Source organism: Helianthus annuus, chromosome 7, assembly GCF_002127325.2.
Source record: "Helianthus annuus cultivar XRQ/B chromosome 7, HanXRQr2.0-SUNRISE, whole genome shotgun sequence".
In the NCBI taxonomy this organism is placed as follows: domain Eukaryota; kingdom Viridiplantae; phylum Streptophyta; class Magnoliopsida; order Asterales; family Asteraceae; genus Helianthus; species Helianthus annuus.
Window position 1 is genome coordinate 2,475,623 of NC_035439.2, and position 26,632 is coordinate 2,502,254.

Genomic DNA, 26,632 nt, shown 5'->3' on the forward strand with positions numbered 1-26,632 from the left:
GTTTTTCCAGGAATGTTTAGCAATAGGCCCAACAAACTATCGCACACATTTTTCTCAATATGCATAACATCTAGGCAATGTCGAACTTCCAAACTTTTCCAGTAAGGCAAATCCCAAAAAATGGACCTCTTTTTCCAATTGTCTCTGGTCTCGGTACAAGATTTTTTTTCCTAAAACGGTATTCATATTTTCTACTCGTGAAAATGCATCAAAACCTTTCCTAGCCCTTCTGAGCTCCTCATTTCCGTCAAACTCTTCTGTGAGTCTTACATAATGGTGATCTCGTGGAAGAAATCGTCGATGTCCCATATACACAGTTTTTTTTTGCAATGTTTTAATCTTATAGAGCTTGTTTCGTTTTCACATACAGGACAAGCTAGTTTACCTTTTGTGCTATATCCTGACAAATTGGCGTATGCTGGGAAATCACTTATAGTGCAAAAAATCATGGCGCGTAACTTAAAGTTCGTCTTTTCATAAGCATCGTACATGTCTACACTTGAGCTCCATAGGGTTTTAAGGTCATCAATCAAAGGAGACAAATAAACATCAATGTCATTACCAGGTTGTTTTGGACCCTGAATTAACAATGATATCATTATGTATTTTCTTTTCATGCATAGCCATGGAAGAAGGTTGTAGATGCATAAAAGAACCGGCCAAGTACTATGACGGCTACTCATGTTTCCGAAAGGAATGATACCGTCTGAACTAAGACCAAATCGTATATTTCTAACCTCGTTTCCAAAATCGGGATAATCATAATCAAAGTTTCTCCACTGAGGTGAATCCGCCACATGTCTTAACTTTCCATCATCCTTACGCTCTTCAGAATGCCAACACAACAACTTTGACTCTTTAGGATTAGCAAATAAACGCTTTAATCTCGGTATAATAGGGAAATACCATAATAATTTAGCTGGAGGCCCATTTTTCGTCACATCGTCGTCATAATCATTAGTTTCATTTTTATGTTTGTACCTCGATTCACCGCATGTAACACACGTATGAGCTTTCTCGTACTGATTTCTATACAACATACAATCATTGGGACATGCATGTATTCTTTCCACCTCTAATTCCATTGGACACATCAATTTCTTAGCTTGGTACACAGATATGGGTAGCTCGTTGTCTGTGGGTAGCATATCGTGCAATAACTCCAATAGACATGTAAAACTCTTATCGCTCCGATTGTAGTTTGTCTTTAAGTTAAAGAGTTTTAACACAGCGCTAAGCTTAGAAAATTTTGTACAACCAGCGTATAACGGTTTTTGTTCGTCGGCAAATAATTGTTGTAGTTTTTCTAGATCACTGTCATCAGCATTAGCTTCCAAATCATTGTGCATGTCATTTAAATTATCGTTGACCTCATTTATATTATCATAGCCCTCGTTTAAATTATCACTGTCATCTCTAATATGCGAAGCGTTGTTCTCATCATTATAATTAGAGCCTAAATTTATTGAGGTTTTGCTACGATTAGCAAGTGACTCCCCGTGTTTTGACCAACAAGTATAATTAAACATAAATCCATTTTTCAACAAATGATACCCGATGTCTCGTATATCCTTGAAGTCGGTAAAATTTTTACATTCCATACAAGGATACGGAACAAGTTCGTTTCCTTTTTTCACACTATCCTCTTGAGCAATCTTAAGAAAAAGTTTCATGTTGGTCACAAATCTTGGGTCAGTACGTCTAATTTCATACATCCAATAGTTACGATCCATCTAAAATGTATAACCAAACAAAAAAAAAATAGATTTGAATTGAAATATTAAGTATGATGTGGATGAATCAACGAAAATTAATATACAAGTTTTGTCCTTTATGTTTGTATCAAATTTCAGACGGTGTCCTTTAACGCAAAACTTGACGAGTTTTGTACTTAATGTTTCAAAATCTTGCACAACATGTCCTTTGAGCCTAGCTCAGTTATTTTTTCTTGTTAAGTCTGTGTAGGTCCCTCGGAGGTTGAGGTTAAACCTTATCCTTGTTATGTTTAACACACTAGCAAGTGCGGAATCCAAGCTAGAGTGCAAACCGAGATGAAACAAGCACAAACAAGAGACACACAATATTCACTGATTAACACCACTTGTATTAATACGTATGAAAGGTTCGGTTACAAGCTCAATGTTTACAAATCAGTTTTGCAAACTCTCTAAGTGTGTGTGTTCTCACAGAAGTGTCTATCTCTCTGTCTCTCTTGTGTCTCGAGTGTCTAAAATGAAATGAACACACTACATGGGTATATATACCCAAACACAGGTTGTCTGGTCGAAGGATCAGGTATGCTGATCGAAGGATCAGATAGATGATCGAAGGATCATCTATCGATGTTAAACCTGTCGAAGGACCTATATATATACCTCGAAGGATGATCTATCGAGGTCCATCTTTCGAGCTCATCGAAGGATCTAAAGTATCCTTCGATGAGACATCCTTCGACACAAACAAATTACAATTTTATTCTAACTGTTTGGCCAAGTCAAACCAGGAGGAAGGTTGACTTGGTCCAACTTACAAGACTAACGAAGGACATCGTTTTATATTGACAAGATACAGACAAAGTACAGACACAAGTGCACCAACAAACTCCCCCTTGGCTGTAGCTTTGTCTCGATCTTCGTGTCTTCAAGTCTTTGACGTCCTTTCAAGTCTTCGATGTCGGAGGATCTTCAAAGTCTTCACGTCTTGAAAGCAAAAAGTGTATCAACAAACTCCCTGTTTCATGTAGGAAGTGTGTTGACAAACTCCCCCTTAACATAAGCTCCCCCTAGAGTTATGCTCGTGAATGACTTGATCTTCAATGCTTGAGATCCTTGAGGTGTTGATGATGGTCAGCGGCAACTCGATCATCTTCATCTTTTGAGAGCCTTCACGTCGTGTCTTCATTCCGAAGCTTGTCATCGACTATGTTCTCCTTGCCTTTAGGATCTGCACATGCAAGAAATCTAAACGCGTAATGAGAACAACTGCTTGGAATATAGTTAGCATAAACAAGTGACACACGTATGACCATGTTTCAATCAAACACCGTCCGACAGTTTGAAAGTTTAATAAATTTGTCAATTTTAGATTTAACTTTCAAAGACTTGCAAATTTCGACCGTTTATGAAGATTTAGTCAATTCGGTTTTCAGACAGGTTTCAGGTAACGAAGACTCGAGATCCAACATCGTACGATCGAAAATAAAATAGAAATAAAATCTTTTTGGCTTTTATAAAGTTTATATTAAAACAAACCTAAAATCTTTTTGGTATTTTTTGAATAAATTAAGAGACAACAATTTTAATATCCTTTGAGTGTTATCAAACGACATCACCGCTAATGTCGTGCTGATATGCACCAAACGACAAAACTGTTTAAAATAAGACAATAAAAGTTAAGCAGTAAATAAATATATACAGACATTCTTTTTGCGAGTTTCGAGGGTAAGAGAATCATATCAGTGCACGGTCAAGCCAAAACACTCTCTTTGTTCAGTTAGTTAACATTAAGATAAGCATCCTATAACAATTATCGGTATTGTTGTCCACATAAACTCAACTTATCAGATGTAATCATGGCGAGGGGATACGTTAAGGTATGATTTATACTTACCGACCGGTGTTCATCCACATCACGACACATTCCCGTATCAAGGTATGCACGAGGGTTCATCTTACCGGTGAGTATACCGATTATCATCTGTTTGACCGTATATGATGTGAGATTCTCACTTATTTTGATTTGAAAACAAGCCCTATGTGATATAATCACTTATTGATGAGGAACTTGATTTTCATATGCATGAGGGCACAGGAGCAAGTCCGTGAACAGGTCAGTACTTTCGTACAGCAGAGAGACGAACTTGACTCCCGGATAAATGTGATATTTTATCACTTATTTGTTTGGACATGTGATTGTTTATCACTTATTGAGGTCGTATGCAATATGTACACGTATGTATAGTATCATGGAAGATCTAGACTTGCGTCCCCGTTATTTTTCGGTAAAAGATACAACCATGATACCCAGATGATAAGCAGCATAAAGACCGAATATCTCAGAACCTCGGCAATTTATCAAACGAAATTTCGGTACTAAGACCATATGCCAATGAGTGGTTCCCACCTGGTCTTCAGTCGATTTAAGTTTATATCACCCTGCACACTTTAAAATGATTGTGAGCCTACCGATACATCTTATATAGAGCTGCTTATCGTTTTTCATTTAAGGTTTAAAGAGGTTTAGATAGACCACTGATGTACTATCATTTTCTCTTTTGCTCGCCAGGAAACTCATTTTTGTTTTTCTATTGTTTTTGTGTTTTTAAAATTTTTCGATGTTTTTGGATTTTCCGATTTTTGGATTTACTCCCCCTAAAATCAATAAACTAAGACAAATTTAAAACACAAAGGTATTTACAAAAATGATTTTCCGATGTTGGTTTACTCTTGCTTGACCTTAATGCCGTTTACCAATAATAAATGCTTTGGTAAAAAGGTCAAATCTTGATTTGTCAAATGCTTTGGTAAAAAGGTCGGCACGTTGGTCATCGGTGTGGACCTTAACAACATCGATTAGCCTTTTCTCAAAGCAATCACGTATGAAGTGATATTTGATTTCGATGTGTTTGGTCTTTGAGTGCTGCACAGGATTTCTAGTGATCTGTAATGCAGCAGAATCATCAACGTAAATAGGAGTAGTTAGGAATTCAAAACCGTAGTCGCGTAATTGTTGTTGGATCTAAAGAACTTGGGAGCAACAACTTGAGGCAGCAATGTATTCAGCTTCGCATGTTGATGTAGCGACGCACCTCTGCTTCTTGCACTGCCATGTGACTAGGCGATTTCCTAAAAACTGACATCCAGCCGTTGTGGATTTGCCGTCGATTTTGCATCCGCCAAAATCAGAATCACTGAATGCGATCAAGTCAAAGTTATTATCCCTAGGGTACCATAGACCGGTGTCAGGGTAACCCTTCAAATAACGAAAAATCCTTTTTACAGCTGCAAGATGTGAGGCTTTCGGGTTGACTTGATATCTGGCAAGCAGGCACGTTGGGTACATTATGTCTGGCCTTGATGCTGTGAGGTACATAAGAGATCCGATCATTGCGCGGTAGTATGAGGTGCTAACAGCTTCACCCTTCAAGTCTGGAGTAATTCCGTGATTTTGTGGCAGTGGGGTACCAATGGGCGTTGCATCAGACATCTGGAACCGGCTCAAGATGTCACCAACATATTTAGTCTGATGGATGAATATCCCAGACTCAGTTTGTTGCACTTGTAGGCCCAAGAAAAAGGTCATATCTCCCATAGCACTCATCTCGAATTTATCCTGCATAATGCGCTCGAAATTCCTACACAAGACATCATTAGTAGAATCAAAAATAATATCATCAACGTATACCTGTACCAGAAGAAGATCTCCATCTTGTTCTTTGATGAAAAGAGTACAGTCGATAAGACCTCTTCGAAAACCGTTCTCCAGCAGATAGTTAGATAAGGTTGCATACCAAGCTCGCGGTGCTTGATGAAGACCATAGAGAGCTTTGTTGAGCAACCAAACCCGATCGGGATGGATAGGATCTTCAAAGCCTGGAGGCTGTTCGACGTACACCTCTTCTTCAACCACACCATGTAAGAATGCACTTTTGACATCCATCTGGTAAACCTTGAATCCTTTGAATGAGGCATAAGCCAGAAAGATCCGAATTGCTTCCAGACGTGCAACAGGTGCATAGACTTCATTGTAGTCGATCCCTTCTATCTGTCGAAAACCTTGAACGACTAAACGTGCTTTGTTCCGAATAACCACTCCACGGTCGTCCTTCTTGCATTTGAAAACCCATCGAGTGCCAATTTTCTTGTAGTTCTCAGGTCTTTCAACAAGCTTCCAAACACCAAGCTTTTGAAATTGCTGCAATTCTTCCTGCATGGCTTCAACCCAAGCATTGTCTTTCAACGCTTCTTTCCACGATTTTGGTTCTTCTTGTGACACGTAACACGCGAAGGACCAGTCATTCTGAAGACCAGATTCTCTTATAGCTGAATACAAACCAGCATTCTGGTTGTTTCTCAGCTGATTACGCGTCTGCACACCGCGATGGACATCTTCTATAATATTCTGCTGGGGGTGGGTATCATGAATCCTCATTTCAGGATTTTCTGACACACGTGCATTGATACCCAGATTGTTAAGATTAAGATCAACAACCAACTCCACACCAGGAATGTGTGTAGAGGTGGATGCATTCCCTTCAGCAGTGTCTACATTCTGCACATGAGGTGTATCAACAGAGGCACCTTGAACAGGAGCAACTAGAGCCGAAGATCCTTCAGCTGCATCATGATATTCATCATCTTCAGAGGATTCATTATAATCAGCAGCATCTTCATAAACCTCATTTTGAACCATATTGTTGACAGACGAAGAAGCTTGTGGGTCAACAACAATAGGTCTAACCAAAGGCGAGTCAGCAGCGTTGTCACTTTCCAACAACATCCTAGCCGCTGCTGACTCTTCGTCAAAGGTTGGCAGATTGAAGGAGTCAAATAGTCCATCATAATCGAACATCCACGGATCACCCGGAGCCCTAACAGGACTCGTGTACCTTTGAACCCTCACTTCACTCCATAGCTCAATCTTTTTGGTAGCCAGATTCCAAACACGAAAATTCGGAGTAGCGTATCCAAGGAAGAAACCCTCGATAGCTTTCGCTCCAAACTTTCCATCCGGCTCAATCATAGTACATGGAGCACCAAACGGTTCTAGGTAAGAAAGATCCGGTTTCCTTTTCTGAAGGAGTTCGAAGCAAGTTTTGCCATGTCTCTTTACTGTAAGAACTCTGTTTAACGTGTAGCATGCAGCCGATACAGCCTCCCCCAAGAATTGAATAGGGAGTTCCGACTCTACTAACATTGTTCTTGCAGTTTCTATAATCGTCCGATTCTTCCTCTCCGCGACACCATTTTGTTGTGGAGTATAACGAGAACTGTACTCATGAAGAATGCCTTTAGAAGTACAAAACTCATCCATAAATTGATTCTTGAATTCGGTTCCATTGTCGCTTCGGATCCTCTTCACTTTCAACGAATAGAGATTCTCCAACATTGTAAGAAGATCCTTGAGGATGCCAGGAGTTTCACTCTTGTGTGCCATGAAGGATACCCAAGAAAATCTAGAATAATCATCAGTAACAACTAGACAATAAGCATCTCCGAATGTTGTCTTGTGCTTCATAGGTCCAAAAAGATCCATATGAAGACGTTCGAGAGGTATGCTGACAGTGTTGATTTTCTTCAAAGGGTGAGACTTCTTTGTTTGCTTCCCCTTTTGGCACGAGACACAGATATCTTGTAAATGAAAACTTCTCACAGGCACACCATTCACAAGATTATTTTTCACCAAATGGCTCATCTTTCTCAAGTGAATGTGTCCCATTCTTCTGTGCCAAGATATAGACTCCTTTTCTGTGGCTTTCGAGACACAAAGTCAAATCTTGATTTGTCAAATGCTTTGGTAAAAAGGTCGGCACGTTGGTCATCGGTGTGGACCTTAACAACATCGATTAGCCTTTTCTCAAAGCAATCACGTATGAAGTGATATTTGATTTCGATGTGTTTGGTCTTTGAGTGCTGCACAGGATTTCTAGTGATCTGTAATGCAGCAGAATCATCAACGTAAATAGGAGTAGTTAGGAATTCAAAACCGTAGTTGCGTAATTGTTGTTGGATCCAAAGAACTTGGGAGCAACAACTTGAGGCAGCAATGTATTCAGCTTCGCATGTTGATGTAGCGACGCACGTCTGCTTCTTGCACTGCCATGTGACTAGGCGATTTCCTAAAAACTGACATCCAGCCGTTGTGGATTTGCCGTCGATTTTGCATCCGCCAAAATCAGAATCACTAAATGCGATCAAGTCAAAGTTATTATCCCTAGGGTACCATAGACCGGTGTCAGGGTAACCCTTCAAATAACGAAAAATCCTTTTTACAGCTGCAAGATGTGAGGCCTTCGGGTTGACTTGATATCTGGCAAGCAGGCACGTTGGGTACATTATGTCTGGCCTTGATGCTGTGAGGTACATAAGAGATCCGATCATTGCGCGGTAGTATGAGGTGCTAACAGCTTCACCCTTCAAGTCTGGAGTAATTCCGTGATTTTGTGGCAGTGGGGTACCAATGGGCGTTGCATCAGACATCTGGAACCGGCTCAAGATGTCACCAACATATTTAGTCTGATGGATGAATATCCCAGACTCAGTTTGTTGCACTTGTAGGCCCAAGAAAAAGGTCATTTCTCCCATAGCACTCATCTCGAATTTATCCTGCATAATGCGCTCGAAATTCCTACACAAGACATCATTAGTAGAACCAAAAATAATATCATCAACATATACCTGTACCAGAAGAAGATCTCCATCTTGTTCTTTGATGAAAAGAGTACAGTCGATAAGACCTCTTCGAAAACCGTTCTCCAGCAGATAGTTAGATAAGGTTTCATACCAAGCTCGCGGTGCTTGATGAAGACCATAGAGAGCTTTGTTGAGCAACCAAACCCGATCGGGATTGATAGGATCTTCAAAGCCTGGAGGCTGTTCGACGTACACCTCTTCTTCAACCACACCATGTAAGAATGCACTTTTGACGTCCATCTGGTAAACCTTGAATCCTTTGAATGAGGCATAAGCCAGAAAGATCCGAATTGCTTCCAGACGTGCAACAGGTGCATAGACTTCGTTGTAGTCGATCCCTTCTATCTGTCGAAAACCTTGAACGACTAAACGTGCTTTGTTCCGAATAACCACTCCACGGTCGTCCTTCTTGCATTTGAAAACCCATCGAGTGCCAATTTTCTTGTAGTTCTCAGGTCTTTCAACAAGCTTCCAAACACCAAGCTTTTGAAATTGCTGCAATTCTTCCTGCATGGCTTCAACCCAAGCATTGTCTTTCAACGCTTCTTTCCACGATTTTGGTTCTTCTTGTGACACGTAACACGCGAAGGACCAGTCATTCTGAAGACCAGATTCTCTTATAGCTGAATACAAACCAGCATTCTGGTTGTTTCTCAGCTGATTACGCGTCTGCACACCGCGATGGACATCTCCTATAATATTCTGCTGGGGGTGGGTATCATGAATCCTCATTTCAGGATTTTCTGACACACGTGCATTGATACCCAGATTGTTAAGATTAAGATCAACAACCAACTCCACACCAGGAATGTGTGTAGAGGTGGATGCATTCCCTTCAGCAGTGTCTACATTCTGCACATGAGGTGTATCAACAGAGGCACCTTGAACAGGAGCAACTGGAGCCGAAGATCCTTCAGCTGCATCATGATATTCATCATCTTCAGAGGATTCATTATAATCAGCAGCATCTTCATAAACCTCATTTTGAACCATATTGTTGACAGACGAAGAAGCTTGTGGGTCAACAACAATAGGTCTAACCAAAGGCGAGTCAGCAGCGTTGTCACTTTCCAACAACATCCTAGCCGCTGCTGACTCTTCGTCAAAGGTTGGCAGATTGAAGGAGTCAAATAGTCCATCATAATCGAACATCCACGGATCACCCGGAGCCCTAACAGGACTCGTGTACCTTTGAACCCTCACTTCACTCCATAGCTCAATCTTTTTGGTAGCCAGATTCCAAACACGAAAATTCGGAGTAGCGTATCCAAGGAAGAAACCCTCGATAGCTTTCGCTCCAAACTTTCCATCCGGCTCAATCATAGTACATGGAGCACCAAACGGTTCTAGGTAAGAAAGATCCGGTTTCCTTTTCTGAAGGAGTTCGAAGCAAGTTTTGCCATGTCTCTTTACTGTAAGAACTCTGTTTAACGTGTAGCATGCAGCCGATACAGCCTCCCCCCAGAATTGAATAGGGAGTTCCGACTCTACTAACATTGTTCTTGCAGTTTCTATAATCGTCCGATTCTTCCCCTCCGCGACACCATTTTGTTGTGGAGTATAACGAGAACTGTACTCATGAAGAATGCCTTTAGAAGTACAAAACTCATCCATAAATTGATTCTTGAATTCGGTTCCATTGTCGCTTCGGATCCTCTTCACTTTCAATGAATAGAGATTCTCCAACATTGTAAGAAGATCCTTGAGGATGCCAGGAGTTTCACTCTTGTGTGCCATGAAGGATACCCAAGAAAATCTAGAATAATCATCAGTAACAACTAGACAATAAGCATCTCCGAATGTTGTCTTGTGCTTCATAGGTCCAAAAAGATCCATATGAAGACGTTCGAGAGGTATGCTGACAGTGTTGATTTTCTTCAAAGGGTGAGATTTCTTTGTTTGCTTCCCCTTTTGGCACGAGACACAGATATCTTGTAAATGAAAACTTCTCACAGGCACACCATTCACAAGATTATTTTTCACCAAATGGCTCATCTTTCTCAAGTGAATGTGTCCCATTCTTCTGTGCCAAGATATAGACTCCTTTTCTGTGGCTTTCGAGACAAAGCAAGTGACTTGTGCAGATGTTGTAATCGCTTGGCTCATGTCGAGAATATAAAGATCATTAACTCTCGGAGCCGATAAGAGAATCCATTCTTGTGGAATTTTGAATCCAGGTTTCAGCACATAGCATCCGGCATCATCAAAGTGCACGGAGAATTTTTTATCGCAGATTTGCGACACACTGAGAAGATTATGATCAATTTGCTTAACATAATTGATCTTATCGAAGCACACAATACCATTGGAGATACTTCCCTCTCCAGTGATAAATCCGCCTTTGTCTCCCGCAAATGCGACATACCCTCCTCTAATATTTCTCACGTCGTATAAGAGCCGTAAGTCGCCAGTCATGTGCCTGGATGCTCCACTATCAACAATCCAATGACTATTAATAGTTCCTCCTGGAACACCATCCAATGCTGATTCATCATCCGATGTCTCATAGTCCTCAATAATTGGAGGACTTTGCTTCATGGATGCTGAAGTTTCTTGTTGCTTAGAGGTTGTGTTTGAAGAATTGTCCGGTTTGAACCCTGACTCGAAGAGGCTGACACATTTGTCATAAATGCAGTTTGAAAAGAAAAAGATCCGTCTTCAGAAAAGAACTTTTCCATTTCCCTGGATGTAGTAGCAGCCTTCTTGATCAGAATTGATTTCTGACATATGAGTTCATCAGCTTCATTCAATAAATCCTCAACACTAGAACCTGCTTCCTCCTTCACATCAGACTCTGATTGATTATCCCCAGAAACAGAGCCTTCTTCATCAGAACTTCCAGAATAACCAGAACTGTCATCACTTTCAGAGAACTATTCTTTATGAACATGCTCGATGTGATTGATGATCTTTGCATAACAAGCTGTTCCACTTCCTTGATCACCTTCACCAAACTGCACAGACCAGTCACATCCCTCATCAGCTTGAACAGTCAAAGCCCGATTGGGATTTGAAGTTCCAGGCTGGCCCTGATTGTTATTAACTACCACAATCCTCCTTTCACGGTTTTCTTGCTGGGCATTCACATTTGTAGTACTTGTCTGGTTTCTGAAAGGGTTGTGATTGCCTTGTTTTGTTGGTCGAGTGCACTCACGTTTGAAGTGCCCTTTATTACCACAATTGAAGCATGTAACGGCGTTAATATCAAACCCATACTTTGTATCTTTCTTTCCTTCCAACGAAGTTCTTCCATTTTGAGCCATGAAATCTTTTGCCCTTCTCACTGCACTAGCAAAAGCCCATTTGATATCCATCAACTCCATTTCTTCCTTGTCGATCTGTTGATAATCTTCATTGGTCATGTTGATGTTTCCAAGCTGACCTGCTACCAAACCACAGTAAGCACTGACCATTGTATTGATAATTTCCATATGCTCCTTAGCAACTTCAATGCTGATGTGTGAAAGGTTTGAATTATCGACTCGGATTGTGTTAGGGTTTTGAGGTTGAGGTTGAGGATTGTTTGTATAATGAGCCTGTTGTTGTTGTTGTGGTGGTTGGACTTGTGGCTGTGTTGGGACGGGAATGTAAGACCTCGGATCGAATTGAGGTTGTGCTGGATTAACTTGAGGTGTTGGAATATATGATCTTGGATCAAAAGCCGGAGCAGCAGTTGATTGAGGAAACGGAAAGGAACTTGTGTTGGACACAAATGCAGTTTGCAGTTTAGGTTGCTGAGCTGCAGCGGATCTTGCCAAGGCATCGAAGCCTGGAAGGTACATTTCTGTATTCTGAGGAGCGGGAGCTCGCTTTGCTTTCCTGATTTCTTCATCATTTTTATGTTCCAGTTTCTGAATGAACTCATAGATGTTAACCGTGTCTAGAGTTCCAGTATGCTTCAACAACTCAATAAAAGAACTCCATTTTGGAGGTAAGGCGTTAGCAAACTTATTCACCATGTCTTGTTGAGTAGATACAACCCCATAAGCACACATTTCACTAATCAGATGATAGAAACGTGTTGTCATATCATTTAGAGTTTCGTTTTCCAAAAACTGAAACGATTCAAACTCTTTCTTCAACAAATCATGACGAGACTTTCGAGTAGCTGCATTTCCTTCTCCTCTAGCAACTAAGGCATCCCACAATGTTTTCGTGTTTTTGCAGTAGGAGAACTGATGATAGATATCTTTGTTGAGAGCTTGTGTAAGTGTAGCAAAGGCCTTTTTCTCCAATTCATAAGCCTTCTTGTCATTTTCGAGCATGTTAGCATAACCTTCTGAAGTGGACGCTGCAACCTCAAGATTATCATTGAATGCATTGATGAAACATGTCCAAAGATCGGTGCTTTGCCCTTGAACATACGTGTGAAAGCGGCTTTTCCATGATGGAAAGTCGTTCATATGGTTCAACTTTGGTGGACGATTGTTGCTGCCCGTTTCGCTCTCACTAATCAAAAGATTTTGAATGCTTTGACTTTGATTGGATACCATGCCCATTGACTTGGACTGATTGATGGCTGTGGAAACATACTTTTCGCCCAAGCTGCAGCAAAGGTTAGCTCTTGACTAGATTGTGAGTCAATACTCCAGTCCCAAGGACTTGTACAACTCATTTTGATGAGATACTAATAGAAGACCTTAACAAACACAAACTTGTTAAATTCAAACAGACAAGAATCGAAAGATACTATTTGTTCGAAGGATCAACAGTGTTCGAAAGATCACTGTTGAATTTCGAACAACGACTTCGAAAGATTCTCCAAGACGAAGGATCCTTATCTTTCGAATAATAACTGTAGCTCGAACAATATATCCTTCGAAAATATTTCTTGGCTCGAAAGATAGATCACAGACTTCGAAGGATGTTCGAAGGATCAATATCTGTCGAACCTCCTTGATCGAAAGATGATCTTTCGACTTCGAAGGATATCTTTCGATGAGATCTGACACAACTGACACAAAGTTGACAGGTTGGTGAAAAGGTGATGGGTTGGTAGAAATCTTTCGGCAGAAAGGTATGGTCAGACCCTACCTTTTCACCAAACAGGATTTGACTAATAAAATATTCCGTAAAAGGAAAGTCTTATCCAGAAAATCCGGTCACCGGAGCAAGCCGGAAATATGGCCGGAAATTACCAAGTTTCTTAAAAACAAGTTTTAAGTTACCCAAACCTTCCCTTAACACACCCGGTTAGTTTAGAACACGTTTTTATGCCAAGAAATGCGAGAAAAACACTAAAAACGGGTGCTAAACAAACACTCCAAAGTCTTGTACAAATCCGGTTTTTAACAAGGAAAAGAGCCACGGCTCTGATACCACTTGTAGGTCCCTCGGAGGTTGAGGTTAAACCTTATCCTTGTTAAGTTTAACACACTAGCAAGTGCGGAATCCAAGCTAGAGTGCAAACCGAGATGAAACAAGCACAAACAAGAGACACACAATATTCACCGATTAACACCACTTGTATTAATACGTATGAAAGGTTCGGTTACAAGCTCAATGTTTACAAATCAGTTTTGCAAACTCTCTAAGTGTGTGTGTTCTCACAAAAGTGTCTATCTCTCTGTCTCTCTTGTGTCTCGAGTGTCTAAAATGAAATGAACACACTACATGGGTATATATACCCAAACACAGGTTGTCTGGTCGAAGGATCAGGTATGCTGATCGAAGGATCAGATAGATGATCGAAGGATCATCTATCGATGTTAAACCTGTCGAAGGACCTATATATATACCTCGAAGGATGATCTATCGAGGTCCATCTTTCGAGCTCATCGAAGGATCTAAACTATCCTTCGATGAGACATCCTTCGACACAGACAAATTACAATTTTATTCTAACTGTTTGGCCAAGTCAAACCAGGAGGAAGGTTGACTTGGTCCAACTTACAAGACTAACGAAGGACATCGTTTTATATTGACAAGATACAGACAAAGTACAGACACGAGTGCACCAACAGTCTGATCAGACAAGAGTATCTTAGTCTTTTTACTCATTTAGTTAAAGTATTATAATAAATAAAACACCAAAATTTAAAAGTTAATTATATTATAACACATTTATATTCAAAAGGTTATAACACATTTATATTGTTGTTGTAGTTTATAACACATATACTCTCTCACTCTCAGCTAGCCTTCACCAGGGCCACAACCACCAACCCAACACCTCCCACCACCACACCCACTATTGCAACAACCTGTAACAACCAAACTATTACCGTCCACCGCCAATGAAACCCCACCAAAACCCGAACCACATCTTCAACTTGTCGCCGCATATGGTTAGATCTGATCGGATTTCATGCCAGTTGCAGGCTTTGAAACGAGAAGAATGGTCAGATATCACAGTTCTTATCCTGAGTGTATAAATCAAATGCTTCACTGAGTTGATGCCTATCGGCAACGGAGATAGCGTTTCAGCAGCGTCGATGGGTGTTGATGTCTTTCGACGCGGTGACGGAGATGATGTTGTGAAGAAGAATAATAGTTATGGGTGGCGATTAGGTAAGAGATTCTGATTTTGTTTTTGTTAGGGTTTCTTCTATATCTGCAGATTAGGTCAGACTTTAGAGATTTGGGGGATTTCTTTCAATGGCAGGTACAGTGGATTAGCTTAGACTTTAGAGATTCTGAAAGTGATTTTGTTGAACGGTTGTGTTTTAGGGTTGTTGCTTTGATTATCTTCGAATGTATCACATATGGGTGGGAAAACAGGCGGACTGGGTAATTGGTTACAACGGGTATGTTTTTGCCTTTTTGGTGTGTTCATGTTGGGTTGACCTTAAACACTTTGTATCCAAATCTCTTAAGAAAAGTTGCTGTATGGAACAAGAATTCGTATTTTTTGAATAACAGTCTATTTCCATCAATGAAAATAAATTTTGAGTGCCTTTAAATCAGTTTGACCTATTCGACCTGTTTATTTTATACTAATTTCTCTTAACCTCTTTGGATAACAGCGGGTCATTTAGGGTCAATTGAATTAGAACGGGTTACGGGTTATTAGGGGTTTTAAATGAAAAGAAACCACGGGTGAAGACGTGAAGTCTTCACTTCACCCTGATTCACTGAACCCTGAACATCATCTTCCGTTCTTCATCATTGACGCCCCAATCTCCCCCGTCGTTGCCGTCTCCACCGTCGCGCCGCCGCAAATCATCTCTATAAACCCCAAGTATCTTTGTAGATCGTTCCATATTCATATTCACGATATCTTTGTACATCCAGTAAGTTATCTCTATTTCTCCATTAAATATCGGCATAATAATATACTTATGAAACAGAAATTGTTTTTTTTTTTTTTTTTTTTTTTTTTGATACAGAGATTTGGGAATTTGACTACAACAGAGGTTAGGGAGGATCAAGAAGTTGAAATTGCTGAAGGTTAAATATTGATGCTTAGTTATTAAGATTGAACATAAAGACATATGTATTGCTGTATAAAACCTATTTAAAGCTGTTGTTAATGATTCTATTTGTTGTATAAAACATGTTTAAGCTGCTGTTAACGATTCTGTTTGTTGTTAAAGTTGTATTGAACCTGTTTAAGCTGCTGTTAATGCTGTATAAAACATGTTTAAGTTGTTGTTAATGATTCTGTTTGCTGTTAAAGTTGTATTTACGAAAGGTGTATAGATCATAAAAAATTTGATGGAGGCATACTTTTTGTGCGTTTATAACTTATGAGTGTGCAAACTTTGCAGCGGGGTTTGTTGCAGGAAGCCTTCCGGGGGCCACTACGGGTCCTTTAGATGTTGCGAAAACACGCCGTCAAATATAGGTACCGATAACCAAATTTTTTCTGGAGGTAATCTAGTTGTAAATCTGAATGAAATTATTAATCAAACCCGTCTCTTGATCTACTAACAAGGAAATTCATATGTGTTTCAGGTGCTTTTTAACTGCAAGTAAAATCGAGTTTGTTGCTAGGCGAGGCGCAGGTCTGTGCATTCTGTGGCCTAAGGCACGAGTCATTATGTGGCTGTCATTTTGTTTTTATGTTATGCATTTTGTTAATTTGTATTATGACACTTGATAAAATAATTTCTTGGTCAAATTTCGTTTGTTCTGTTTCTTTTTAGCAGAATCTTTCATTGTTAACTGCAGTGAAGCTTTTAGGCGAAACAAGAAAAAAAAAACTATATATGTGTAACAATAATAAAATAATAAATTAAAAAAGTATTATCATAAGTGTTACCTTGAAGTGTGAAGACCCACAATGAAGGAAACTTGAACAACTTGAGTACGTGTGGTTTTAATGAAGTATGAACTCTTTCTTGAATTGATTTAGCTTGAACTTGTTGAGAATATGAACTTTAGAATTTACAATATGATCTTCTATTCTTATAGAATAAATAATGATAGAATTTTTTTGTTTAAATTTTAAAAGTATTATCTTTGTTTTTGTTTAAAGATAAAAGGATTAGTATGATTTTTTGTTTAAAGTTAAAAGGATTAGTATGATTATAATATTTCAAAATAATTTTCATATATTAAACCGTCTAAAACCGTTGCAATAGTTTGGAAAGTTTTGGTTTTAATGGCATTATAAGTTTGACTTTAATTTTGTATAACTGTTGTTAAAGAAACCATCATTTGTTTATTATATAAAAATAATTAAATTTAAAAGTTTTGGTTTTAGTGGCATTATAAGTTTGACTTTAATTTTGTATAACTAGAATTACGACCCGCCGCAATGCGGCGGGGATTCTTTAGTTATAACTAAATCGATTTAGGAAAGCACGTTATGTTGAACCCCTCAAACGGGAAAAACGTAGATGATGTAAAAATGTTCACCCACACACGCACGTTGCGTCTTGTTAACTCGCAAAATTTAGAACGAAACGTAAAAACGCTAAACCAAAGACGCACGTTGCGATGTGTTAAGTCACAAAATTTAGAACGAAGCATATAGCGAAAAATTTGCGGAAAATGAAAACTATAAAGGAACAAAGTTGAAAGTAAAAAAAGTTGTGAGGATAAATTGCAAAAGATAAAAAGTTTTGTGTTAAAAGTAAAAAAACAAATAGTTTTGGGTTAAAAGTAATTTATGAAATACATTTGGGTGAAAAGTAAAAAAAATCATTTTTTTTAAAAACCTCCAAAGCCAAGGTTACAACAACCATATGTATAATCATTTTTTCTTTGAAAAACCTCCAAAGTCAAGATTACAACACATAAGTAAAAAAAATCAAAGTGGTTAAATCGCAAAAGATGGAAACTTTTGAATTAGAAGTAAAAAATCAAATTAATCAAAGGGGTTAACTTACCAAAAATTAAAACTTTAAAGTTAAATTGTCAAAGATTAAAACTTTAGTGTTAAAAAGGAAACAAAGATTAAAAATTTTAAACTTCAATTGTCAAATATTAAAACTTTAGGGTAAATTGTCAAAGATTAAAATTTTAGGGTTAAAAGAAAACAAAAATTAAAAGTTTAAACTTAAATTGTCAAACATTAAAACTTTAGGGTTAAAAAGAAAATTTTCCATTTTTTTTTTGAAAAACTCCCAAAGCCTAACTTACAACACATATATGCACATATAACTTGCTTCTTTATAGTGTGTTTAATTGTTGCTAAAAAAACCATCATTTGTTTATTATATAAAAATAATTAAAATAGGTACTTTATTTAGCTAACTATGCTTCTGAATGATAAGCTTTAATGAGAAATGGTTTCACAAATTGATAACATCTATTTATAAATGTAAATTTAATGAGAAATGGTTTCACAATTTGATAACATCTAATACAAGTGAAAATATAAACATAGTGACATTTGTTTATTATATAAAAAAAACCTTTAATATATGTTAGGCCTAATATGACGGTTTACATAATAAATATAAAATTTTAATAATAAAATGATAAATATGACGGTTTCAAATAAAAAATAGGCCTAATATGACGGTTTAATATATTAGGTCTAATATGACGGTCCCAAATCTCAAATATGATGGTTTCATTTATCAAAATAAGACGGTCCAATAAAATAGGTTTAATTCCAAATCTCAAATATGTTGCTTTCCATAAAATCGTCTTAAAAGCCTTTTCTAAACCGTCTTATTTGCTCTTTTTTGTACTAGTGTTGATTTCTTTGTGCCAGATATATAATAAATCATGTTCGGGCTCATCCCAAAAGACTAGTGATCGGTGCAGTTTAGGTACACGTTATTGAATATCAATTATGGTAAAAACGCATTGCTATTGGTATGAAATCCACTACATTGATTCATTTTTGCATCGAGTGGATTATGAATAAAATGGGCTTTACATGATAGATTTATAATATAAAAAAAGTAAAATACATTGATAGGAAAAGATTATGGTCAATTGTCATATACGAGAGTTTAAAAAAAAGCACTAAGACAATTAAATCAAATATTATTGTGATTAAATGTTTAAATGCATTTGTTGTTTCTTTGGTGATTATTGCAGGAAAAAGAATATCAAGTTAAACGGATGAATTCAGAAGCAAGGCTTGTGATTGGGCTGACCAAGGATTTCAAAGCATTATGTGAAATATATGGGCTTCAACATGGGATTAATGAATGAGAAAATCAAGATAACATGGGCCGACAGACTTTAAGGGGGAAAATATAAAAAGTTGCCTAAAATAGGTTTTAAGCCGACATTGAACATCAGAAAACGATTAGGGGGGGATTATTTTTGAAGCATACGTTCATCTCTCAAGGCTGGTTTATGATCTCTACGCACTTTGGGATGACAACTGAAGCGGCGAAGACAAGCAAGAACGGCTAAATCTTTCGGTGACTTCCGCCCCCGGATGAACGTTTACGCAGTTTAACATAATTATTTGTTTTTTCTGATTCTTGTAAACTGGTACAGCTTGACCACTTGTGTTGGATTATTGGTAAACGTTTCTTGTGTTTGAATTACTTGTCGTTTATTAAGCGTATTGGCAACTTCCTTGCATTGTTAGCGGGTTAGTAAATCGGTGGGTAGTTGATACAAACAAACGGGTTATTAGGTGTGCATAGTGAATCTTAAAAACCATCCCTATTAACTAATCAAATTCATTAATTCCGAGGCCATGTCTATGTGGTGTTTTGAATCAGAAAACTGATTTTTATATTAAAACGGGTATTCGGGATTCCGGGTGGAGGTTACTTCTTCTCATCTTGATAACACTTTTCGTGACAAATTGTGTTTTCTTTACAATCAAACAAGCAAACCCCCGATTTTGATAGTTTAGTTTTAATTATTTTCTTTAACACTGACCACAAATTCCTCGTGGATACGATACCCTGCTTACGCTATCTACGTAGCTTATTTAGGTTTTTGATTGACTCTTACGACAGTCATCAAAATGGCGCCGTTGCCGGGGAATTAGTGCGCTTAGTGTTAGTTAGTTAGTTAGTTAGTTAGTTAGTTAGTTAGTTAGTTAGTTAGTTAGTTAGTTAGTTAGTTAGTTAGTTAGTTAGTTAGTTAGTTAGTTAGTTAGTTAGTTAGTTAGTTAGTTAGTTAGTTAGTTAGTTAGTTAGTTAGTTAGTTAGTTGTTCTTGTTTTTAAAAAAAAATCTAAAAAAAACCCAAAAATATTTTTTTTTTTTGTTTTATCTAATTTGTTGGTGATTTACGTGGGTAGTTGAGTTGTGTTTGTGCAGGATGACAGATCTTACTATATTTTGCGGCTCTTCTACATGCAAGTTGTGCGGGGAACCACTTCACCCGTGTATCGGTTGCCACGAGGCCGGATTTAGACGGGAAAAAGTGAAATTGGAAGAACCACCGATGCCTTGCTATGAGAATTCTTCCTATCCACCATATTTCTATAATTCTGATACAACGGTGGAGGATGGTTATTACTCGGACGGATGGGATCGGGACGAGGATCCTTATTATGAACCAAAGACGGATGGACAATGTTTCTGTTGCGGTCGTAATCATACTTATGATTATGATGATGTGTGCGCGGTGTATTTGGAAAATCCAGATTGGAATAAAAAAATGATGGATGCGAACATCTCAAGACCGTATCAGGGATACCGACAGTATCATCCCGAGGAGTATTCTGAGCCCGAGGGTGTCTATACTTATCAGACCGAGGAGGAGAAAAAGCTTGCTATGTTGGAAGTGAGTTTGTCCAAATTCGAGCAGTATTTATCAACACCCAACCTTTCCGATGAATATCGAATCAGCTGTCTAGTTTCCAAGTGTCAAATGTTAAAAATGAAGATAGAAATAGAAGAGCGTCTCTCACCTTTACCTGATGATATTAGAGATTATTCTCACATGGAGGAGGAGGTTGTGGAGGATAATACCACACCAATGAATCCTTTATCTGATGAAGAGTCACTGGTGGATCAGATGGTGTGTGAGGATGATGAGGCAGAGCAGCAGTCTGATGAGATAAATGTGCGTATCGAACCTCTTCCCGTATCAATCATTCCAATTAACAAGTGTGGGGAAGGGGGTTCGAGGAAGAAGATGAATAGGGCGAAGCTACAAGACATCGGTGTATATCTCGTGAAGTGGATCAACCAAACCCGCAGGTGCTTTCTAAACATGCCAATTATACTGACGAGCTTATGGAGATGGCATGTAAAATTCTGTGCATTCATTGGAAATACAAGGGGTAAATGTGCATTGAAACCACCGTAGCGCATATCAGGTACGATCTGGCTGAAGATCTAAAACTTAGCGCTCTCCCGGGAGGCAGCCCGAGGATGTAGAGTATTGTATTTTTGTTTTGTTTTGTTTTGTGTTGTGTTGTGTGTGTGTTCTTGCAGGTTTTAATTATCTTCACGGATACGTTTACCCAAGTGTGGGGAAGTCTGAGGAGGTGACGATCACTTTTGTCCATACTCAATCTCCATTTGGACGAAAGTGATTCGAATAATTTCAAGTCAAGTGTCTCGGTTGTGGTGGAACAAGGCTCATAGGAATTCAACCGCGTCAAATCAGGGGAGTCTGTTCCATTTATCTTTGTATATTTATTTATATTGGTAGTTATGTCGTAGATAGTTTCTCGCTCCATTGAGGACAATGAAGGAATTAAGTGTGGGGAGGGGAGACTAGCGTCTGTCTAGTTGTGTCTTAGTGTCGTGTCGTGTCGTAAATATAAAAAAATTCAAAAAAAAATTCAAAATTCAAAATTCAAAAAAAATGAAAAAATAGAAAATGTTTCGAGAAAGTTTTTGCAATAAATGGAAAATGATAGGTATAATTGGATAGTTAGCATTTAATTATTATATATAGAAGATAATGAAACAGTCGGTCACGCGTTTAACTTAGGATATGTGGGTAGGCCCAGCCGGTTGATGAGTTCCTTAGGAATGATATAAAATACCTTAACTTAGGAATCTTGTGGGTTCTCACCTTAGAAGCTATGGTAAAACTGAAACTGTGGAAAGTATAAGAGGTACGTTATAAATAAAAAACTTATAAGTTTTTCCGATTAAATTGGCACACCTGTTTCTTTTTGTGAAAACAAATCCGAAACAGTGTGGCGCCCGAAAAAATTCCATCCATTCATTTGAGCACATGTAAAAAGAGAGAGAGAAAAACGAAGCCTATGGTTTTGCCGCGGGGATAGCGACTCATGCGGTACATACCCTCTAGGTGGAGTTATAAAAAAAAGAGACGTGAAGTTTATGGCATTAACCACGGGGATGGTGACTCGTGTGGTGTATGTCCGCTAAACTGATTATAAACAAAAGCATGTAAAGCTCGCAATATCATCCATTCATCCATCATAAAGTTTAATCGGAATAATATAAGAGTTTTTATATAAGACGGTAGATTATAATCTTTTAACCTCATAAGCTTCAAGCGGGAATAGGTGGCGTCGTAGTCTTTTGAGTGTGAGATCCATAGATAGCTATGATTACTTGAACTTAAATGAATCATGAATAAGGGCTTGGAAGCTGGCGGTTGGGTTTAAGTGGACCGTATACCTGCAGTCTTGGTTAACGTATGATTAGATTAGTTAATAAAGTAACCGAAGATATTGAGTGCCAATGTTTTTGATTGTGATTCCATTGCAAAGTATTTTTTTCGGGACGAAAAAAGATAAGTGTGGGGATTTGATCGGTGCAATTTAGGTACACGTTATTGAATATCAATTATGGTAAAAACGCATTGCTATTGGTATGAAATCCACTACATTGATTCATTTTTGCATCGAGTGGATTATGAATAAAATGGGCTTTACATGATAGATTTATAATATAAAAAAAGTAAAATACATTGATAGGAAAACATTATGGTCAATTGTCATATACGAGAGTTTAAAAAAAAAAAGCACTAAGACAATTAAATCAAATATTATTGTGATTAAATGTTTAAATGCATTTGTTGTTTCTTTGGTGATTATTGCAGGAAAAAGAATATCAAGTTAAACGGATGAATTCAGAAGCAAGGCTTGTGATTGGGCTGACCAAGGATTTCAAAGCATTATGTGAAATATATGGGCTTCAACATGGGATTAATGAATGAGAAAATCAAGATAACATGGCCGACAGACTTTAAGGGGGAAAATATAAAAAGTCACCTAAAATAGGTTTTAAGCCGACATTGAACGTCAGAAAACGAAACGATTGGGGGGATTATTTTTGAAGCATACGTTCATCTCTCAAGGCTGGTTTATGATCTCTACGCACTTTGGGATGACAACTGAAGCGGCGAAGACAAGCATGAACGGCTAAATCTTTCGGTGACTTCCGCCCGGATGAACGTTTACGCAGTTTAACATAATTATTTGTTTTTTCTGATTCTTGTAAACTGGTACAGCTTGACCACTTGTGTTGGATTATTGGTAAACGTTTCTTGTGTTTGAATTACTTGTCGTTTATTAAGCGTATTGGCAACTTCCTTGCGTTGTTAGCGGGTTAGTAAATCGGTGGGTAGTTGATACAAACAAACGGGTTATTAGGTTGCATAGTGAATCTTAAAAACCATCCCTATTGTAGGACCGTGTTTCGTGACCGAAACCGTGATTCGTGTGAGATCGGTTCAAGACGGGAGAGATTAGAGAGATAAACAAACACTTCTTTGTATTAATCGGTAGTAAAACATTACAAATCGGCCCGGTTACAAGACAACCGAACTAATACCAAAGGAGTACACATCCGGGGAGAGACCAAGTGGTGATCTCTCCCTGGTGAGGTCTCAAACCTCCTAAAATCTCCAAGTGTTTGAAATGGCAAGGGTTTTCTATTTATAGTCACACCCCTTGTCTTGCAAACACACACGGTCAACCGAATAACCCTCTCGTTTGACCACTTCAAACGAGCGGGTCTATACACGTTCGATAGACCGTTTCACTAACTATTACAAATTCAGCGTAAAATAAAACTAATCTATTCGACAAGCATCGGACACAAAATCTGCATCAACAAATTCCCCCTTGTCCGTTGCTGTCGAATGCTGAAAATGCAACTGCAATCGATCTTCAGTCAAGTATTCATCTTCTCTGTGTTACCAAAATTCCCCCCTTGACCGATGATCCAGGTAAGTAGTATCTTGATGCTCCTTGTATAATATTTCCCCCTTAAAGTACGCGTATCCGTGTTGGGTGTTGTGCAATTTCCTCAATTGACCGATCTTCCGCTGATCTTCCAATACCCCAACCGGCATTTGATAAGGGTTCCAATCTTTAAGAACTGCATCAAGTCTTGATCTTGTCATAAGGACTCTATTTCATACAAGCATACTACATTGATAGAGATTTCTGGTGAACTGTCTTCTGTAAACCGTCTTTGTGGAATCGACCAAGTAATGCACTTTAATCTTCAGCATCAACACTCAAGAAAGTCAGCTAGACCAAGTGTATCCCTTGCAAGCTCAACCAAACGGCACGCTTAGTTGAACTACATCCAGATCTCATTGTCTCGCCTTTGTGAAGTTGACCACGTAATGCACTACGGATCTTCAGCATCAGTACTCAGGAAGTCAACTTGACCAAGTACGTCGTTTGCAAACTCAACGAATTGAGTTACCCCCAGATCCCTGTAAAATCCCAAAGAAACATCAAACCCAAAACTGAATCCTGCAGGTCTTCAGTCTTGAACTATCAGCTTTCATAAAGATTCCCCCCAGGTCTTCAGTAAACAGCGCCTTGAAACAACTGTCGACTTTAGATACACCTGTATGTTTCCGTGCAAAACTCTTCACGCTGGCTGGAGAATTAATTAAAATCCTCAAATATGTGTCTGTGCAAAACATTCCACGCAGAACCGTTTGTATCACCAGAATATCACAAACTCTACCACCTGTGATTGCGTTTAGAAATTTACCGAAGAAATTCAACATTTGAAAAATTTTTATCCCCCCATTTCTTTGGTAAAATCTCTAAACCATAACAGATTCTCTCCACTTCAAAGAAACTGTCATCAATTTCATAGAACAAATTCTCTCCACTGAGTAGAATTTATCTTCAAATGTTCACCAATTCCCTCCACAGAGCGGAACTGTCGTCAATCTTCACTGAACAGATTATCTCCACTGAGCAGAATCTTTCAAACATTCTCGGTTTTTCTAAAAATCACGAAAGAAATTTTCTTTTTTTGCATATTCTAGTTGATAATGAAAGTCCCTTAGCCCCATAGGATCCGACTTGTATCCCCCCAAAGTTCTGCTAACACCTAATTTGAAAACTTCCATCATAGGCATAACTCTTCGACTTTGTGAACTCGTTAGGACCTGTCTTGGCTCTCTAGGTTCCTCCAATGGTTACCAAATGCGAGAATATGACAATAAACAAAATTCTTTCGAGCATGTACGAACACCGATAATCAATCATAAACATTGACGTGCGGAAGTGAACATACCGTTTTGTTTTTGGCCCATAGTAGTCAAGTCACCAAGTTTGACGTTTGCATCGGTAACTGTGACTACCCCACATTTTTCAAAATATCATCATCTTTTGTTTTCATCATGCTGCATCATCCCGCGCGCTCCCAAATCCGTACGAATTTCGACATTGACGTGTAGAAGCGCGATTCAACTAAACTTCACGAACACCCGATCCCCACTTTGAAAATCGCGTAAAAATTCTTGGCCCCATGTAGAGATCGTGTAATCCCGCCCAACTAGTTGTTTAGAAATTCATAACCCCGCCCACTCCACTTGAAAAAGTCCACTCAAATTTAAAAGTGCTTGGCGCAAATAAAATGCTTTAACACCCGGCCCAAACCTTGTACATTTGTGGTCCAATAGAAGTTTAACACATATGCTATGTCTTCATGTGAGAACAAAAAGAAAATAATAATCTTTAAAATTTGATTTTTGCATTTGTGAGTGACCCGTAGATATATTCATCTATTTTCTTCATGTGAATATATTTGTGCCATAATATAGCCCAATTAAAAAAATTGGACATATAATACAACATTCTAATATTCCACTAAACAAGTTTCAGGCCCCACCATGTGCAGCTTAGAAATAATTATGGATCAAATAATTAGGCCCACATGCTCACCAGTCCAGCCGAATAAAAAATGGCCCAGCATAAAGAAATTTGGCCCTTAATGAAACCGGTTGGCCTTATCTTGTGAACAACTAAAAACTGTAGCTCAAACAGAAACCCTTTCTGCCCTAAAAGGTTCAGCCGACATCTCCTACTTCAGTCGACATCTTCCTCTTCCTTTCACTTCGATACACACCAACCAAAACCCTTTCTGTGTCTTCGATACATAGCAACCAGCGACACCCAGCACTCTGGTTCTTCTTCTTCGATGAACAATCAGCAACAACATTCATCTTTCAAGTCTGACTGCTTCTTCTTCGATTTACACCTCCAGCAGCTTTTATGCGACGAAACAGATTTTTGATATGATCGACGAAACTGAATGATATTAAATCTTTGACGAAACTGGATTTTTGTTGTTTGACGAAACTGAACAGCTTCCTGGTCGACGAAAGTGGAGGTGGTGATTCGTCATTGGATCAGTTTCGTCGGGAGTGGGTATGAAGAAACCCTAGTTTCTTTAAGCAGCCGCCAAGAACATCAAGAACAGAGTGTACTGTTCCCAGATTTGTTTAAAAACATTTTGTATATGATTTTTGATGATGATAACTTGAATATTTAGGTGAAAAACATAAAACCCAACACTCGTTTCATCACAGATCTGAATATTCGGGTCCAGATCTGAGTTTTTCTCATTTTCACCCAACTTATCTTCTTGAACAAAAATCACTAAAATCACAGATCTAGAGCACATGTGACTTAGTAAACGGTTAGATTTACTAAATCGG

General features: G+C 38.4%; 1 protein-coding gene and 1 long non-coding RNA gene across 5 annotated transcripts; one reads left to right on the plus strand and one right to left on the minus strand.

The window, feature by feature from the left end:
* Window positions 1-266: 266 nt before the first annotated feature.
* On the minus strand, window positions 267-1,733 carry LOC118480591. The gene has a single exon (XM_035975684.1). The coding sequence runs from the start codon at window positions 1,731-1,733 to the stop codon at window positions 267-269; it is 1,467 nt and encodes a 488-aa protein (XP_035831577.1).
* A 12,779-nt stretch (window positions 1,734-14,512) lies between these two features.
* Window positions 14,513-16,503, plus strand: LOC110900013. 4 transcript variants are annotated; one of them, XR_002570733.2, is made up of 4 exons: window positions 14,513-15,643; window positions 15,740-15,800; window positions 16,121-16,224; window positions 16,308-16,503. It is a non-coding gene; the product is annotated as an uncharacterized LOC110900013 (long non-coding RNA). The 4 variants fall into 4 exon arrangements; XR_002570734.2 differs by having other exon boundaries at window positions 14,513-15,015; window positions 15,377-15,643; window positions 15,740-16,224; XR_004863143.1 differs by having other exon boundaries at window positions 14,513-14,921; window positions 15,377-15,643; window positions 15,740-16,224.
* The last annotated feature ends 10,129 nt before the right edge of the window (window positions 16,504-26,632 follow it).

Coding starts and splice junctions, on each gene's coding strand:
- LOC118480591 (XM_035975684.1), bottom strand. CDS start 1,733: ATGGATCGTAACTATTGGATGTATGAAATTAGACGTACTGACCCAAGA.